General features: G+C 29.8%; 1 protein-coding gene across 1 annotated transcript in view; it reads right to left on the bottom strand.

Moving 5' to 3' along the window:
• The window catches only part of LOC136978674 (heterogeneous nuclear ribonucleoprotein U-like protein 1), a 100,955-nt gene that overhangs the window by 1,839 nt on the left and 78,363 nt on the right, over window positions 1-20,753 (bottom strand). The window contains exons 15-19 of the mRNA XM_067274417.1: window positions 9,279-9,447; window positions 8,798-8,980; window positions 5,587-5,679; window positions 3,905-3,958; window positions 1,781-1,887 (exon numbers count right to left, since the gene is read on the bottom strand). Of these exons, the coding sequence (XP_067130518.1) occupies window positions 1,781-1,887; window positions 3,905-3,958; window positions 5,587-5,679; window positions 8,798-8,980; window positions 9,279-9,447 (606 nt within the window). The remainder of the gene's footprint in view (window positions 1-1,780; window positions 1,888-3,904; window positions 3,959-5,586; window positions 5,680-8,797; window positions 8,981-9,278; window positions 9,448-20,753) is intronic.

The following is a 20,753-nucleotide window of genomic DNA, read 5'->3' as shown; positions in this document are numbered from 1 at the left end:
CGTATCGATAACACATCAAATTTTGCTGTAAAATTAGGCACACAACCGACCGAGTCCATTTGCATTCATTGCGATGAAGATAAGAATTGCTTCATATGTCAGGTGAACGACAGATCAGAAAACACTGTGAATTGGATTGTTTATAAATACGTGAATTCTGGCAGTACGATAATAACGGACGAATGGAAAGGATATATGCATATTGACGACATAGAAGAAGTAGTGGTCAAACATACTGTCAACAATTCGAAAAATTTCGTCGACCCCCAAACAGGAGATCATACTCAGAATATCAAACACTTGAAAAGTGAGTAAAAAACTCCTATTTTTGTTGTTTTTTATTGTTTATTTCGGTGAAAAAATCCGCGGAGTCTGCAGAGAAATTCAAGATGGCGGCCGCAACCGCAGCCATCTTGAATGGAGGGGAAAATTTTTCCCCATCGCACTCTCCAACATAGGGAAAAATTTCCCTGGCCGCCATTTTGGATCCTAAGGTAACATTAACCCTTTCTTCTTGTATTACACATTACATTTCAAACTAAAATAAATAAATAAATGATTCCATTTAACCGGACCACCGGTTAATCCGGGCAGCCGCTTTTATTGGGCCAAATCTCAAAGAATGGAAACCAAACTAATAAATTAATACATAATTTAATCACTTAATTGAGACAATAGCAGAAAAAGAATTTAGCAATTTTTATATATTTTAGGGATCTTCCAAAAATATGTAGACACTACATACACTATTGTGTAGGCCTAATGGTTGGCAGAGACAAAGCGATTTGTCTTTCGCTTGGGCAGTTTGGTTTTTCCAGAGAAGGTCAGCATAGCAGGATGTATCACACAGGGATCCTGTCTGAGGTAAACCTGAATGTGAACTACTGACCCTGTTCTGGATTGGACTGGACGATCCCTTAAAAGCAAAGGGCCAAAAATCCCTGGACAATTTTTCAAGGTCTCTCGACTGAAGTTTTCATCTCCAAAATGTGAACATCGAGTGTTGAGTGCCGCCATCCTATAAGCCTAGAAGTTCGGCAATGGCATTTGGAACGTCGAGCATGATTCCAATGATGTTCCAAATGCCATTGTCAAACTTCTAGGCTTACAGGATGGTGGCACTCAATGTTCATGTTTTGGAAATGAAAACTTCGACCACAACCTCTCTATTGTGTGCATAATTACATCTAGATTTGGACAGCAGCCATCCAATTGTTGAGACCAGTATCTAGAGCTGGCTGATTCTATGGACACTTCTGCCGAAGTGGCCCATCTCCAAGTAAAGGAAACTGTGTTCAAAGGAAGACTGTAAGGTGACTTTTGGATGAACCCTTTCCTTTCTCCCTTTATAGTTAGAACATGTTCTAACTAAAAGGAAGAAAGGGAAAATTATTCCATCAGGAATGAATCAAACGGTCAACCCTTGTGTACATCACTTCTAATACTCTATTTAGCAACACTAACAGTTATCTATTGTCGTGAGTCTAGCAAATTTATAGTACAAATATTTTCTGTATTTTGGTTTAATAAAGTAAAATAGGTACCTAATTATTATTTTTAACCTAATTATTACATATTTTATATTTTATTTTAGAATTTATGATTATTTCATTTAATTGAGGTAGTTGTTTAAATGAGTCAAAATGGATTAGTCCAGTTTCCCAATTAAGCTAAATTGAATGTATGTATGTATGTATGTATGTATAGTATATAAAGTATTATTAATTGTATAACTTCAAAAACTACCATTTTAGTAAAATATATAAAAAGTAATAATTACCGAACCACCACGTCTTTGTCTGTTGCCACTGCCACCACCAGGAGGACCCCGGGGATGACCTCTATGTCCACCAGGAGGGCCACGAGGTCTAGGGCCACCATACATACCTGTTAAAATATTCTGTGATTAAAACTGAACACAAATGTAAATATATCAACTTCCTGAAGACTGATGTATTGATTCTAATTATTAATTACAGCATATTAATTACAGCAATCATTTGGCTTTGAACAAATATAACACATTTAATAATATATATCCTTCTAAAGAGTTAATTTTTAAAAATTCACACTTTTGCCAATAGCTTTACAAATAATAATATTAAAAAAATGTTTTGCAAAAAAGTATATTTCAAAAATGGACCCTTTATGCAAAAATTAATCAGTAGCTTTTCCATCATTTCCTAATAAAACATTTAACCAATTAAAAAAAAAGGAGTAAATATCATTTATATAAAATTAAAAAACAAGTATGTTCTACAACTTCAAATTTACATTTTAAATAAATTAGTTATATTTATGTATTTTTATAAACATTACATTAAGACTAATACCATTTCATTGCTAAAAAATCTAGCAACGAATTGCATAACTTTCCTGGCTTTTATGGAGATTTCATTTTAAAAATAATATTTGTATTAATCATCCACTTGTATAAATACTGGTGAAGTATACAATTCACTCACATCAACCTTTGAAAAACCAGTGATAATTTAATTGAAAACAAACGTTTTCGATCGTGTAACTTGGTCTTCTTCAAGTTATAACTATTGAGATTTGTTACAATTTCTAAAATCTTTTAGAATGTTTTCAAACTTTCGTATAAAAGACCATTGTGTGCACGCGTTGCCATGGAAGCATACGTGTTGCTAACATGGCACAAACGAAATAATATAATGTAATTATATTCTATATGTAAACAAAGGGATAGAAATGTACGTTAAATAGAGCTGTGGGGATCTTCCCCGTCGCAACAAAACTTCCAAGCTTGAGAAATGTTACTCGCATCTTTAGAATTGATGCAGTTCATGCGCAATCCGGCTTTGTATATCTCCAGAGTTTCCAGGGATCATAAATGTTCCAATCGATGGGAGAGTTTAATCAATTCTGCGTTTTGCAGATCAGCTCTTATACCCGGGTCAAGGCATACGTGGATAGGGCAGTGGTGTCTCTGTTGTGCTCAATATCATACTTGTGTTCACATAGACGCTTGTCAAGAGAGCGTTTCGTGGAACCAATGTAGAGAAGCTCTCTTTGAAACCTGTCATCCCATAATGGACCAGAGTATACCTCTGGTGTCATTCTTTTATCTATGTCATCCTTGGAATTGCGCAAGAGGTCATATATAGTATTACACCTCTTGTAAGCAATCTTTTTGTTGGTATATGTGGCAATTTTCCTGTAAATGGAGTCTAGGTGGTGGTTATATTCAACAACCACAAGAGCCTGAGTGTTATTGGAGTTGTTAGTGCGTGTGTTAGTGTTGTCAGTAGGATGCATTTGTGTATAATAGGCAGACGCAAGGTTATGAATTAATGTTCAGCTATACCCGTGCTGTTATTTGTATTATTAATCAAAATAAATAACTAAAATTGTATGTGGTACCATCTGTTATGAGATGATGTTATAAAAACTTCATAATTTTTAATTATAATAAAATAGCAAAATACTTAATTTTGAGGGTAGAGATGAGTTTTATAAAACATTGTAATTGCTAACAAGTAAAATCTTCGTTTTAAGTCTGACCACTTATGACATATGATATATGACTACTCTCTATCCCTCCATCCTCTTGATCTTTCACAACCAACATTTAATATTATCAATGGCCCTTATATACAAAATTTCATTTCTTTCACCCTGTCCTGAGATATTAAGCAAATTAGATGCCAAGACACAAACATATCCGCAGAATTTTTTGGACTTTTTTGGGTTCAGGTCTCAAAACATAGATTTGCAAAAAATTTGGAGGGTCAAATTTGACAAGATTCCATTACTTTCCCTTGTCAAGTATACATAACAGCCAGGAAAATAGAAGTCAATGCTATAACCAGCATATTTAGTAGTAATAAGGCTATGATCATCATACTAAACATTAAAATTTTTTTAAATTAATATAATTTACCTTTTTTATTTCTACTACTTCTGTTTTCACTCACTCTTAATGGAATTGCTCCACCTGTAGAAATATATAGAAATCAATCTAAGCAAAACGTATTAAACACAAAATTCAACATACATACATATACATATATATATATAATATATATATATATATATATATATATATATGTGTGTGTGTGTGTGTGTAGCTTATACAGGGTAGTGCATGAATAAGTTGTTTGAGTATATGGTACTGTACTAGTATATCGCATGAAGTGCATTGAGTGGAACATTGTGTTGAATGAATATTGGTGTTCCATACTGTGTAAGTCTACACACAATATAGCATTTTGACGATGGCAAATACACAGCATCAGCCATGCATTTGCCACCATGAATATCACTATGTTCTGCCAAGTGTTCCTAAACATGAGTTGATGTGTGCAGTTGTGTATCAGTGTGACAGATGATCACTTTCAATATCTATGGTATTGAAACAAGCAGTTGGCTCATGTGTTTCCACTAAGTTATATACAAGAGCTATTCTTTGTGATATCCTGTGTAATAAATATATATAAAGTTTATAGATTTGTTAGAATAGTTTTTATATACCTGGTAATCTTAATTAAAGCATCACTATTCAACACTGTATGGAAGGAAATGTAGCATCCCAAACTAATTTTTGTATGTTAACATTTTCCAGATGTGCAGAAGAGATTTCCTTAAAAAAATTTAGTTTTGAAACACACCGTTGCATTTCTTGTATTTCACTGGGACTTGTAGCATTGCAAACAGCAAAAATCTTTGTATAATTTCTTAAGATGTTTACTTTTGCAACATTAAAGAGCTTCACAAGAAAAGTGTGCTCAGGCACAGTCATAACCATCACTGATTATCTGCAGTAAAATAATAAATGGCATTTCACATGCCATGCACATACATCCAGAAATTGATTATGGAACATATTTTTTGCTGCTGCTGTATAAAAAGTTATTGCCACTTCATTTTTAACCTAATTTTAAAATGTATATATATTTATGGCAACAAAAATTTAAGATTTGTAAAACACTTTTAATTGAAAGAATGAAACTGTACTTAACAGATACAAATTAATACACTTCTATAGACAGAAGTGTTTTTTAATCATTATTAATCCTATTAAAACCATGACAGAGTAAAATTTATGATAAGAATTAAATAAAGGAAAGCAGAGAACAATTTTATTAACTATGAGAGGATAACCAGAACACAATAGCAGTTACACTAGAATAAGCATCAATACAGGTTTTTTTTTTCTTAAACTGAAGACAGTAATGATCTTGTCTTAATAAAATCCATTACAAAAATTTCTTGTATGTTTAATTTTTTAATAAATTCTTGAAATAAGCTAAATTTAATGCAGATGAGAGGCATCACAAACATAGTAGAAAAATGAAAAATCCAATCCTTTTTGAACATGTAAAAGTGGTAGTAACATAATTGCAATATCATAATAATGCAGTTCGAAATATTGCAGAATATTCTAAATGTCACATTAAACTGAATGTAAAAAGTATCATGTAAAAATTAAATTCTGTTGCATTTCTGACTATATTAGACTTAAATAACATTTGAAATATCTGAATTCAATCAGATTAAGTGTAAATATTTTTTGTATGTCAAAATAAGGCAATGTATAGATATTTTTTATTATAAAATACTAACCCCGACCACCAGGTGGTGGTCCCCTATATCCTCCAGAACCAGAGGGTCTAGAACCCCATCCAGGATTGCCGCCGCCATAACCTCCACGACGACCTATTTAAAAAAATCATTTTATAATACTAATTTAGCATAATTCTAAAATTTAAAATAATGTTAAATCTAATAATATGTTACTAGCATTCCATGTACTTTTGATAAATTTACTTTGAATTTAAGTTCTTTTCCCCCATATTCCCAAATTTGCTGTGCATCTTAAAATCATAGTAGACATCATACTTCAAGAGTTTACTAGTACTATAAAATTCCTATTGTGTACAAATTTTAGGCAAGATGATCCTTTAAAACTTTTTGTATAAAACTGTCAACATTCATAATTCACCTACTATTAATCAACCTACTCTTAATTTCAATTTAACTGCTTGCTTACGAGCATTAAAATAAGTTATGGTTTATATCTGAAAAGATTTTTGTTTTTATTTTGTCAGTGACACTTGAAAATGTGTGTTACTACAGGATGAATAAGTTTGTGTCATACTTGGGCAGGCCTTTGGAATATTCATGTTCTGAAAAAAATCTCAAACATTTAACCAACAGAACTGCATGAACTATTACTTGAAATAAGTTTGTATATAATAACTGCTGAGAAAAAAAAAATTTGGTCACTTATGAGGTTATGTTGAATTTAGTCAATAGTAACTCTAGATAATAGGTAATTACATGAGTACAACTTATAATGAACCTTCACATAGAAAATTTATATGCTATTTGCTGTTATTATTTGCAATATCAACTGCCTTTTGTTGCACCCATAACATGTGATTTTTGATGATTATGAGATTTATGTCAACAATAACATATAACATTTAACTATCTTACTTAATAGTTTTCTGCATCAAATGCTTTGTAACCATGAAGCAAATTTAAAAGTTGAAATTAAAACTGTACTCTATTCGAGTACATTCTTCCTTATATTTTAAGCTGTTAAATGAAGAATCATAACTGATTTGCTTTGTGCCCTTGTGTGGTCTTATTAAGAATTTTTTTTTTAACATGGCAAGTGACCACAGGAAATCCTCATTAGTTTCAATTTCAAGAGAGAAAATAATCACAACTTTTAATGACCTCAGATTTATATATTTCTGTATAATGTGCAAAGTGACATGTAACTGATGTAATTTATTAATAATACAAATGAACTGCAGGTAAACAGCACATGTCCAGTGACAACCTCACAGGTTGTCAGACAGGCTTTATAAAAAGTAAAACGGAATTTCTCAAAATGTAGCATAAATTTTTAAAGTATCTGAAATAGTAGTAAGTTACCCAAATCTAGTAGAGCCCTACAAATATCTCAACCTGCTACTTGTAGCTGAATCCAAGCTGAATTTTAGGAGATAAGGGTAATCAATGGGTAAGGTAAACTAAAAAGTGTTACTGTAAAAATGAAGCCATGTTGACCAGATTAAGAGTTGTTGGTAATTAATCATTCTCTTATAGTATGGAGGCATGTGAACTTCAATCTAAATGTATGAGTTAGTTATGTGCAGATCAGTTTGGGCAAAAATTTTAACTTCAAATTCAAAGTAGCTGTAATTCAAACTAAGCAAATTCCTTAATATAAAACCCCTATATCTGACTGAAACAAATAGTAAAGTTACAAAATACAAGAATTTGAATTAACAAAAGTTTCTTGTAAAAAGTAATTTAAATTCAACAAAAAAAATTTCAGTTTTTGGTATTAAATCAAACATTTTTGAAAAATTGAACACATTTAAGTTATTAAAAGTATCAATTATTTATCATTAAAACAGTGGGTTTACTTCTTTTTTCAGTTAAAAATTTGTGGTTTATACAGGATGATTTTTAATTCATGCCAAACTAAACTTGAATAACTTTTCAACTATATGAGATAGAAAGAACATTCAAAAAGCATATTATACAGAATTTATTGCTATTTAATGAATTAGGTTCTCATCTGACTAACACAATAATAGTTTTTAATCATTTTTTGAAACATTCAACAACATAATAAAAGTCTTTCTTGGAATCACAATTACTATTTTTTTTTAAATTTTATCTATCAGCACTTAAATAGTTGTAGGAGCATTGTGATACACACTGTCTTTAAGATAGCCCCACAAAAACAAATCACATGGGTTTAATTAAGAATAGCAGCTAAAACTCAATGCTTGGATGACTTAGATGATGTGTCAACACCTGAAAAGCCCAGGAGTGGTATAATGGATGACACATCTATGACATTATAATCACATTCACAGTAAATTCAACTACTTTCATTTCACTGTGTGGCTCTGGAGACAGGAATTGGGTCCAAAGGTTGATCCAATTTCTGTCTCTAGAATCTAACAAAACTTTATGATTCTCAAGGGGTTATATTATCATCTGTATAAGTACCAATGTCATCAACAGATTCCTGCAGACTACAATAAAAGGATAAACTTTACAGAAATGTTTATGGATCTTGAAAACACAAACCCTGTCATTCCCAGGCAAATTTGCTTCACAAATGAAGTATCCTTTTTTTCTTTGCTGCAAGGTAACCACTAATATGCACAAGAAAATCAGCATGGCTTACACATCACATAAATGTTAACACTCTACTTTTTAGCAGAGTGTTAACATTTGTGCTGGATTACTTGACCAATGAGTCCCTGGGCCATTTTTATTGGCAGCATCCTTACTCCCAAAATTACTTGGAGCTCTTAGTAAACATGTTGAACCAACCATAACTCTCAGATGTATTTCTGCTATTATTGTGTTTGTTGGGCTGATTTTTACTTTGTCAGGCACTTCTGTGGTGCATTATTTTCTGAACACCAAGTGTATGTGTGTGTATATGTATGTATGTATATATATTTATATATATATACACACACACACACACATACATACATACAACTATTAATTTTCTAAATTAAGATATTGTGAACTTTTAATAACTTTTAAAATGGTTTAATTTTAAAAAGCTAAAGCAATGCAAAATTTTACTATAGTATATTGACTTGAATTACTGTAGTTTAATATTAAAAAGTATCATTAGACTAATGTATGTCATAACAAAAAATCAAAAACTCTTTTAGAAAGTAAATGTTTGGATTATGACAAATAATTTAGCACTGTTTGCGACCAGATTCTAAGAAAAACAAATCTAGTTATTAGTCAGTGCAAAAGAAAACAAATTACAATTTACCTGGAGGGCCACGAGGAGGAGGGCCTCTAGATCTATCATTCGGACGGAAGCGTTTATGAGGTGGTGCTGCCTTGCGTCCTTCCTCATTATATTTTCGAATTAAAGGTTCGGCTTCCTCAGCAGGTAACTCAGCATATATTATTTCATCAAACACAGTTTCCGGTTGTGGAAGAGTGAAGTTTGCTGTTTGAAAAAATATAAAACTGAAGTTTAGACAACTGTAAATACATCAAATTAATCTCTGTTTTTGGGACACTAATTTAGAATTAATTCTTTAATGCTGTTTACTGTACATATGTATTTATAATTAATTTTTAGTTCACAAGGTCCCAAAAACTGGAGAATGACAAAAGCTTGCCATAATAATGACGTAGCTTTTGCTAATTTAAACAATGTGTAATATTGACAAAACCCTACTGAGTGCCAATATGAAACAAAACATTGGTAGTGCAGCACAGCACCTCCGGCGGAAAAAGCCTACCTTTCATCTCCATAACCGCATGGTCAGGCACATCTTTGCCTTCGTCCTTTTCTTGTTTTTCACATCTCCGTTTGAACTCCTCATCTGTTGGTACAATGACAACAGCTTTGCGCTTGAAACCTTCAAAAGGGCGCATTTTTCTTCTCTGTGCAGAGGCGTACACATTGGTCTGGTAGTAGTGGAATAGAGAATATTTGTGATATATGTTAAGTACTTTGCCCCAGACATGGAGCTTTTTTTCTGTAACAAGACTGGGAGAGAGTGAGTTGATGTTCCTATCTTGTGTGTTGCCACCCCCCTACTTACCATAAATTGTCCTTAGTGATTGTCTGACCTTCTATCCCTACTCTAAACATCTATTTCTCAAGTTTCAAATAACTTTTTAGTAAATTCAATAAAATAGGAAAACATTCTGTTCAGTCAATTTTTAACATATCCCAATAACATCAACTAATTTAAATACTCACTCAATATTAAACAAATATAAATAAATACATGCACACACATGCACAAACACACACATGTGTACATGTAAATAAAAGATATATATTTTTATATAAATATATATAAATACATTTATATACTTAAACATTTTAAATAAATATTTAAAATATCAAAATTAATTTTTAAATTAATTAATATAACTAGTACTAATCAAACTAGTACTACTACAAACTGCATTTTCAGGATTTTATAATTACATCTTGCTTCATAACACATTTTCTTCATTTTGCAAATGCATGAAAAACAAAATAAATGTAGATAATAAAATAATGAACAAAAATTCTTCATTAGTTACAAATAAATTTGATATTATTATTTCAGAAGAATTTTCACATTTTGATAGCATCTACTCATAATTACATCTTTCATATTACTATATACCAGATATACAGAATTAGTCAACTCAATACTGTAATTATAATCTGTAATGAGTTTGATAGTAAATTATTAATTCTTTTTTTATATAAAAAAAAGCCAGGAAAAATTGATTATGTTTATTAGTAACAGTTCAATTTTTAAAGATTTTTTTATGTTAAAATTTTTTACATTAAAAATTTATAAATTCTCTTTCTGATATGCATAGTTTTTTTCTAAAAAACAACAAATCTTAAATGAACAAAAGTCACAAAGAATAAATATACCAAAAATATCTTCATGACAAGATATTTTCAAAAGCATATTTTAAAGATAAAATTTGTGCATTCATCCAAAACACTTCACAGGTAGCTTTATAAATATCTAGCTACCTTAGAAACAACACATCAATAGTTTAAAAACTCTTCTTATTAAACCTATTAAATATTATTTTAAAATAACATTTAAAGAAGAGTACCACATTTATATCAAATTTAAAAAAATGATTATATTTGTATCATTTAAATTAATTTTTCACATCTTAGATTAATTAATAAAAATATTCCAAAATTAGCAATACAGTAATTATTTAGCAATGTAGTCATGAAGTTAATACTTTTAACTTAAAAAGGTTCCATCAGTATCTTCATACATATATATGCTGAAATTCAATATATTTGAAAAATTAATCTGAATTTATATTTTGATAATAAACTATAATCAGAAACCAAAACAGTATTTTTAAATATAAAAGAGCAGTTAATTCTACAGTAATGATAAAAACAAATTATACTCTATTTCTTCTTTAAGATTCAATTGCAAATTGAACAATTAAATGTTAGCAAAAAATATAAACTTAAACATGAAATTATCATTTTTAAATTTTATTTTTTCTCAATATCACACTTTACAGAAATGACACATTTATTCCAGAGAGTCATCATTTTCTTGGTCATTACTCAGGCTATTTAATTAGTTTTTCATGATTGTTAGTTATATTTCTTCCTTTGAACTAACTGTTTTACTATTTCCAGAACACCACTCAATACAACTGAGAGATTTGCAACTATTTTTAGTCTTCTTTTCCTTTTCATTAAAAATCTTAAAATTGCAGCTACATTTTAGTTTTTCATCTAAGTATTGTTGGTATTCAAAAATTTCAAAACTTTAAAGTTTTTTTTTTTTAAAATTAACTGTGAAAAATGCTATATAAAGTAATAACAAGTAATAAAAACTAAGTTTTTTACAGTGTGACTGTCTAAAAATATATTTTATATTATGCTTGCATGCATGTCCTATAAATTTTCAAGTAAACAAAAATTTAAAAGTCACTATAAAAATGAAGTAAACTTTGTTTTAGGTAACATTTTCTCTACCTACACTTCTAATACAGATGCTCAAAATAGTGAGCACTGGAAGCACTTATTTGAAATTTGTGTTAGAAACTAAAAACAAATTTTCTAATCAAAAATGTCTTATTCAAGTTACTGTATTACATACTGTATATAAAATTAAATCATCATCATATTGTATGTAAGCCTAAATACATGTAGAGCTTATGCAAATTAATGTAATACAAAATGATGATAAATCAATTAAAATTCTTGTTGAAATAATGTTTACTAACACAGAAAAACCTCTTTAAGACAAGTTGTCTTAAAGAGATAGTCATCTCAAAAAGGTCAAAAGGGGTAACAAAATAAATAAAGTACTGTATTTAGTATTATGTACAGTAACACAATGTAGTATATGTAACATCTTAGTGTAACAGGATATTGCATAGGTGATAAAGCAAGGTTAATTAAAAAATGATAGTACTGATAAGTATCATACTGCATAAAAATTTATTAATACATCACACACAAACCCATGTACTGAACACAAAAATATAACGCATACAATTTTAAATGTTTGATTTAAAATAACCTAAAATGGACATTTACTCTCTCTCTCTCTGTATTAACATTTTTGATATGATGCTCTCAATATTTCTATTGGTCAAACAGATCCCTCTTTCAGGCCAAACAGATTCCAAAACCTGTCCAAATTTGATGTCACCAATTATCATTTTAACTATGCCTATAAACAAAAAGCTTAATTTCATTAGCTTTGTTATATTATTTAGTTTAATAAGAATAAACAAAACATAAGAATAAAATGTATGCTTATTTAAGCTAATTTGTTGTTGAGGAAATTAAAAAATTGTGTATATTCTTCACAATAAAGCCAAATAGGAGAAAATAGACATACTGAAGTTGGAAAAAAGACTGAAACAAACTTTACACCTAATGCAACAGTGCAACATGTCCAATACTGTATATTATACAAGCCTGTGCTTTTAATCTGACTATCCCATCTAGGATGATGAAAAACTTATAGCACAAAGACGGTAATTTACACAAAAGGATTATGAATCCAGGTAATCACTGACAGAGTAAAGAAGTAGTTCTGGCTTAAGGAAAGTTACAATATCTATGTTTATGTGTAATGAATTTATCCTTTTTTCCATTAAATATCTTTATGCTCATATTAGTTACAAGCATATGTGTGTTCACCATATCACACACTTTTTTTATAAGCCATAATTTGAAAATAATACTATTAATACACTACTAAAGCTTGGTTTTCAGTAATTGGTTAATAATGTTTATTCCAATTTAAATATTAAAGGTAACTGTATTTTTCTACTCAATTTAGTTTTTTAAACTTTGATTGTTTCTTTGATGTCATAATTATATTATATAAGTCAGTAAAAAAATCTGTCATCAGTAAAAAAATGCTGCAATCTATCAGCAATTATTATTTTTAATAAATCTTAATAATAGAGGAGTAAAAATATTCAGTAAAAATTATATAATCAGGGACCACCAAAAACATTACTATAATCTATATATATATTAATTTTGATCAATGCTTTCTCAAACAACATTCCAGATGCAAAAGTGATAGCATATAAAGTATGCATAGAATACTAGTATATAATCTGCATAACTTCTTAAAAAAAGTTTTAGAAAATATTTTGCTGATATTAATTACATTTGTACATGACATAGATATGTAATAAAGTAGACATGAAATTAAACAAAATGTTTTATATTATTTCAATCACTAGTACTAAATAACAATTAGTGCTGAATATCTTTCTTCAATTTTATATCATTACAAAAACATCATGCAGCTGTACTCATAGCACATTTTAAAAAGTGAACAAATGCTATTTATTTATTAAATTCAATGCTGAATAGTAGTGAAAAGAAATTATCTATGACTATAAACTCCCTGGATTCTGAAGAATCAAATTTTCTGCTTAACACAGGTCCTCAAAAAATCTACTGCAAAGAAAAATCATGAATGATCATTTGTATAAAGGTAGCTATCTTATGCAAATGATAGTGTATGATTTTTCTTTATCATCACACGAATGCATTCATAAGGTGGTGATTTTCTACTCTGATATCAAATTATTATTATGGAGGTCTCTCACAATTGCCACAAGGGTGTTATGACAGCATGGATGCTTGTCAGCTATGCATGACAATGGTATACACAGTCAAGTTGTTACCACCTTGAACACTTGTTTCCATATGATGGCCTGAGGTGATATGACTTTCAACAACTTAAAATGTTTTCATGGATTTATTTTGTGCTTGAAAAATACAGAAAAACATTTTTTGGTCCTTCTGAAAAACACCTCTTCCAGCATTTATTTTCAGTTGAATTCATTTCATATTTCCCCATGGTATTGCAAAGTTTGAATAGCTCCCTAATGGGATGGAGAACACTGTTCTGGAAACAAAATATTTTACAAATTAAACAACATGTGATCTTGAAATTTGGCATATGCAAATAAACACCACAGGATTTTGAAGAATCATCAAATTTGAGGGACAGCAATGATACACAGAATAATTATACACAAAAAATTAATGCCTCACTCATGCAAACACATTAAAAAGTCCACATACGATCACAGGTTAAATGTGAAAGTGAAGACCCCGATGCAAGATTTTTTAAATAATAAATTTGAAACTTGCAAAGCTTTGGCATGTTGCCAAGCAGATTTTCTTGGGCTCCTTGTGATTGCAGTATGAACAGTTTCAATTGCTGATAGTATCACACTGTTTTCACTCCACCTTGGACTATAATTACAGGCAGATACAGTGGAGCTAAAGCAGTGGACTCATCTTGTAATGGTATGAGCATAGCACATCTCTGAAACAATCCAAGTTAAAATATTGTCTGAATATATGCTGTGTAGCAACTACACAATCATTACTTTTGAAAAAAGCCTCTAGTGCAAAGGACTGTTGTTTAGTAATCTACCTTTATGCATTAAACAAAACGTTACCTGAATGACATCAGACAAATGGTATTGCTTAAGTCACCGTAATATGCATAATTTACAGTATGAATGCATCTGCACATTGTATTTATGATTTTAGACTCACTTATAACTATCTAGTACTACTGAAGAGAAATTACATTGTAATGAATATGTATTATATTAATCAATCTGACAATGTGATATATTTAGCTGAAATTTCTCCTCTATATTATTAGATAATAAAAGAAAACATTATTATTAATATTTACATAATATCATCAGTATTAAAATTTAATTACAGCTGACCCTTGATAATCCAATGCTTTTGTAATCTGACATGCTCAGTAGTCTGACGCACCTCCTGTGAACGTCACCGTAGTCCCCGTCCCATTACGAGTCTGCTTGCACGGAAGGATGTCGCAACATGAATCTCCCCACCTAATTCTTACACGATGACACACATTTCTTGTGTTTTCCGTGAGCAGTTCTGTACGTACTGTATGTACATTTATTGGCTTCCATATTTATTTTAATAAACATGTTCTAGTTAACCAAAATGGATGTTTCATTTCCATATTAACCTAGGCAGCATTTTATTCATAAAATGTAGGAATATTGTAGGCTACTGCTAGCAAAACAATGCCAAATATGTAATCACTTTTGGTAATCCGACACCCCTTTGGTCCCATACCTGTCGGATTATCAAGGGTCAGCTGTACAGTAGATTGTATGCATTTTGGAAATATGTAAAAAAAATCTGTATTTATAACTCCAGCAAATCTGAAATCTGATATATTGAAATTGCAAAATCTTATGTAAAGTATGTACAGTACAAATGAATGACAAAAATTAAACTAAATTATATACTATATTAGGACAGTAGCAGACAGTTCTAAGATTATATTATATTAATTAAATTTCATTTATATTTGAAAATTGTAGATATCATGTAAATTAATTAATCATTTCACCTAAGTTAAACATATTATTTGCAATTTTAATTCTCTCTCAAAGTATATAAAGAAGAAAATTATTGAAAATATTCATATTTTTGTTCTTAAAAAAAAAAAAAAAAAAATCAACAACCAAACTCAAGTTCTTATTTCATAGAATTTTAACATATGCAGTCTAAACTTTTAGAATATAGTAAAAGTTTTTCTTGCATTTTCAAAAATTTTCATACAGTTTACTTTATTGTCCAAACATATCCAAACAGAATACTGAATGCCAATGATTCTATTTAGTTTTAATGATTTTATGAACCAGTAAATATATGAATATTGTATTGAATCTTTCATATTATTATATAGCATTTAAAAAAATAACAAAATTTTATACATTTTTGAGAATTTATTTCAATAAGTAAAAAAATATGAATTTTCTTCTGATATATATCAAATTTTAATTTTAAAAATGCAATTATTTAATCAATCTTTAATGTTATATAAAATGTTAAAGTGAGAAATTCAAAATTTTTGGCTTTTTTTTAATAGTTTACAATATTCTTTAATAAAATCAATGTTTATTTTCTTCTAATCTAACATTCAAAAAATTAACTGTTTATTATGACAGGAAAAATTCTGTAGCAAATTAAAGTATATATAAAAAAATTTGTTTTCTCCCCCTTCAGTCAGAATTTGTTTCAAATTTAAGTATTTTCAATTTACTCTATAGTTCAGGTTTGTTTTTACTTAACAAATCAAGTACCAAGGGCTACTCAGAAATTAGCTGTTGTTAGGTTGGCATGGCCGCATTGTGCACCTATTGCAGCAATTTGGTGCAGCACAGAAAAACAGTTACATCTCTTGTTGCTCATGCAATTGGCCATTTTGTTACAGGTTTGTTGTACATAAGGTATGACAACACTGCTCATGTCATCAAAGCTCCCACCAAATGTGAAGTTTATGGTGTTATGCAAGCTGAAGGACACAGTCAGCCGAGATTCACTGAAAGTTGAGTATTATGTATGGTGAAACCATGAGTGATGGTTGCACAAGAGAATGATGTCAGAAATGTCAGGATAGACAAACTGATGTACTGTACATCATGAAGCTGGAAGAGAGATACTGACTATAGTAACTGCCAAATTTGTTGAATGAGTAGACAAAGTAGTTCTAAGTGCCAGTGATTCACAATGTTCAAATTATCATGCCAATTTTTCCTAAAATTTCACCAATAAAACATTGAAATTATGACTTTGATTCTAGGCTATGACAATGTGAGTACCCAAAAACTTATATCCATAAAATGCAGTGAATGGTGTCTACATTACAGTTTTTGCAACACTTTCATGCAGAAGGCAATGCTTTTCTGGATAAAATTGTTACAGACAATGAAACATTGATTCAGTTTCTTCATGTTTACAAACTGAATCAATCAAAGCAATGAATGCACATGAACTCATCAAACAAATCCAAAAATTTCAAGCAAAAGGATGATGGCTACAGTTTTTTGGGACCATAAGGGAGTGTTGCTGTTTTATACAGCCCAGGACTACCATTACATATCAGGTGTAACGTGAAACTAAAAAACTTCAAATGGCAATTCAGACCAAGAGACAAGGCATGTTGTCCTCAGTGATGGTTCTTGTCTATAACAAACAACACTTTCCCACATACAGCCACATGCACACACGCACTGCTCCAAGAGTTTCAATGGGAGTTGTTTGATCACTCTGCCTACAGCCCTGACTTCAGACTGAATGATTTTCATTTGTTGCCAAATTGCAAGTATGATTGATGATGCAGTGAATTGAATCCAATGAGGAACTGATGCGTGGCATTCATGGATGGTTGAACTCTCAGACAGCAAACTTCTTTGATGAGAAAATACAGATAATGGTGACAAATTGTGACAAATGCCTAAATTCCAGTCAAGAAGTGGCTAAGATATGAATGTACCTTTTATGTGTAATAAATATAGTTTGCTTTATTCTTGTTTTTTTCATTGCCTACGACAGGTTAATTTCCAAATAGCCCTTGTATCATTTTTTCCAAGTAATTCAGACAAACATACTTCAAACTTTTGAATTTCATAAATTTTTTGTCCACCAGGTACTTAAAACTGCTTAAAATGTAAGTTTAAATATTTTTTTCATTTAATTTATTCAAAAATTACATTTAGTGTTCTGTTATTGTCAAATTTTGATGTTTATACTGTTTTGTTCTTAAAATTTAATATTTTCATTTCACTTATGCATTATTACTTGGTTCACAACTACACTCAAACCTGTTTTTGTGCGGTCTTTTTTTGTGTGATTTTTTATACGTACAATGTGTTTTGTGCAATTATTTTTGTGCAGTATACCAATTTGATTGAAATTCATATACCGCACACAAAAAATCATGCAAAACAAATCACACAAATAAACAATCGCACAAAAAGAGGTTTGAGTGTATATTCTAATGCATAAATTATATTTTCATATATTATTTTTGAACCTTGCATGGTATGCTTCAATATACTGAACATTATGATAATCAGCAGACTAGCAATCATCCAACCTAATAAGCCACATCAAAGATTTTTATAAAAAGTACAAAATATAATTATTTTGAACTTTTTATTACAGTTCAGTATTATTATTATTATTGTATAAAAATGTGATTGCAAACATTTTTATAAAACATATGGTAATTCCATGGATATCTTAATGGCATAACTATTACTGTAAATTTTGTATTAAAAACATTATCAGCACACATAGTATAAAAAATTACAGCTAAAAAATAAACCATATGTGAGACACACTAATGTGTTTGACTGCACAGGAAATGCCTTATCATCAATCTGTGTTATTTTGCTTTTTCCTTATTCATCTCAGCTGTCTGCCACATTTACCACATAATTACAAATGTAATGTGTTATTACATGACTTCCAACATTACAAGGATACTGTGTGTTATTACTATTTTAATTCTTTAATTTTTATAAATATATTCTTCAGAGATAATTTTGATTTTGATGAAACTTGAAACTAATCAACCAACATCAAACTGATTTTTCAAAATTACATATTACTATCTATCAGTATTTTCTAAATTTAATGTATGTAGCTAATGTTTTTAGCAGAAGTGCTTAAAATATCAGATTTACAAATTAAATATAATACAAATAAATGTGATTTTGTTGTCTGCCAAACAAGTATTCCTGTATGTATAATTTTATTAAAAGAATTTCATAGTTTGATTAATGCAATCTCTAAATAAATAAATCAGAAAATTAGGAAATATTTCCATGTTTTAAGATGATTTTTAAACTGGACTAATTTCAAAATAAAAATAGCAATGTACACACACAAAATTAGTTTGACAGATTTATTGAAATAGCTGATAAAATTTTTCTAGATGGAAAACAATTAGTGAAAAAAATTATAAAACAAAACATAGTAACTTCTTTCTTCAATCACAAGATTGTATATCAAAACCAAAACAAAAAAAACTTTCCTCATCGTTTCCAAACTATATCCTCTATAAGAAACATAATTTTAATGTTTTCCCTGAACTCTTAATATTTTATATTATTAAAATTCTCTTCTGAGTGAGAAGTTCTATATAGAAAATTACACGAGAAAAGATAAATAAAGATACTGGATGTTTTTATATACAATACAGAAGGAATAATACAAAACTATATAACCCATGTGTATTATAATATGGTAGCTATTTCATTAAAAAATAAATGTATTGTAAAACTCCCTACCTTGAAATTAACCCAGCAGAGTAATGTACAGAAAAACAAAAATGTTCTCAGTCTACTTCTAAGACCTGCTTCACAAATTTTAAGTAGATGAAACATACAATGGTTTAATGTTTGAATGTGTCAAATGCAGAACTTAGGGCAAGACTCCACTATCGTAAAAACGGGCATAAAACCCCTCACCATAAAAGCTTTTAATCACATGACGACAATATTTTATGCCTGAGCAGGTCGTAAAACCAGAGTAAAAGTGAGTTGAATAGTGTTCAACTTTCGACACGAATACAGCCGTAAAATGGTACCATCCACCAATCAAAAGTCAGTGAAATCTAGGTCATTGTGACATGGTGTGAAAATTGCAGAAAACGAGCTTTTGTGTTTGCTCTCTCCTGACTACTGTAGAATAGATCTGGAAAGATTTATCAAAAATATCCTAAAGTATTCATGTATCTATGACGAGGTATCCCAATTATAATAATGGATGCCTAAAACACACAATATGGATGGCCAAAGGAAAATCCTTCAATTTAGAGGAGTATATAATAAAAAAGCTAAGCTTATAAGTGCTGTATATTATCTTAATAATATGATGATAATATCAAGTTAATATACGAAAGGAAAGATATTATTTTTACTACATTTGTAATTATAGTACAGAAAAAAACTCACAGAACACAATAATTGTCTTTATATCAATATATCACGTATACAACCATACAGGCGTAACTTCAATAGCACTGTTGCCGTAAAAACTTTGCTAGCCAGACCTCCACTGCAATCCGAGCGCAAACACAAATAAGTTATGCGATTAAAAGTTTTTATGGAGAGGGATTTTGTGCCCAATTTTATGCTAGTGGAGTCTCGACCTTATAGCTGAGAATTTAGAAGTTTTTAAATTCAAATGTAAAATCCTCTAAAATCGACCAATAGGATGCATCCAAGTGTAGAAGCTGTAACAATGATCTATCAAACAGGGCCAGTCACACTTGTGAAATGCACATCGACGAATTGGGTGTTCCATCCATTTAAAATTTGTGACCTGAAGCATGTCTTAGAAGTAGACCAAACATTTGTTTTTTTCTGTACATCACTATGCTGGGTTAATGTCAAGGTAGGTTTATAATACAGTATATCCCAGTTTCTAAATATTTATTTAAAGAATAAAAAAGTTCTATAAGTAAAAATAAAAGACTTTCCATTATTTCATCAACAACCAATTTTAAAAATTTTAATTGGTAGTATTTATTTATTAATATTATATGCATATATTAGAGATTTTTAAACTGGAAATTTAACTTTATTTAAATGATTATTGAATTTTGAAATTTAGTTCCAGATATTCTTAGTGACTATATAGGTAAAAGTTTATATTCAGATTCAGATTGTGTCATCTTTTAAATACAATTAACATCTCTCTTAGATTATAAGAGCCCATTATTTTTTAAAAATAATAATGGACTGTGAATGAGCTGTGATTTTCTACATTAAACCTTTTACCGTAAAAACAATTACCTTACTCTCAAAAGGTATTTCTTTTATTAATTATACAGTTCTTTAGATTTAGTGCTGAAGTGCACTTAATAAAGAATAGTAAA

This window comes from Centruroides vittatus, unplaced genomic scaffold (assembly GCF_030686945.1).
Source record: "Centruroides vittatus isolate TY-2023 unplaced genomic scaffold, ASM3068694v2 contig_549, whole genome shotgun sequence".
Taxonomy (NCBI): Eukaryota; Metazoa; Arthropoda; class Arachnida; order Scorpiones; family Buthidae; genus Centruroides; species Centruroides vittatus.
This window is presented reverse-complemented; position numbering and strand designations above follow the sequence as displayed.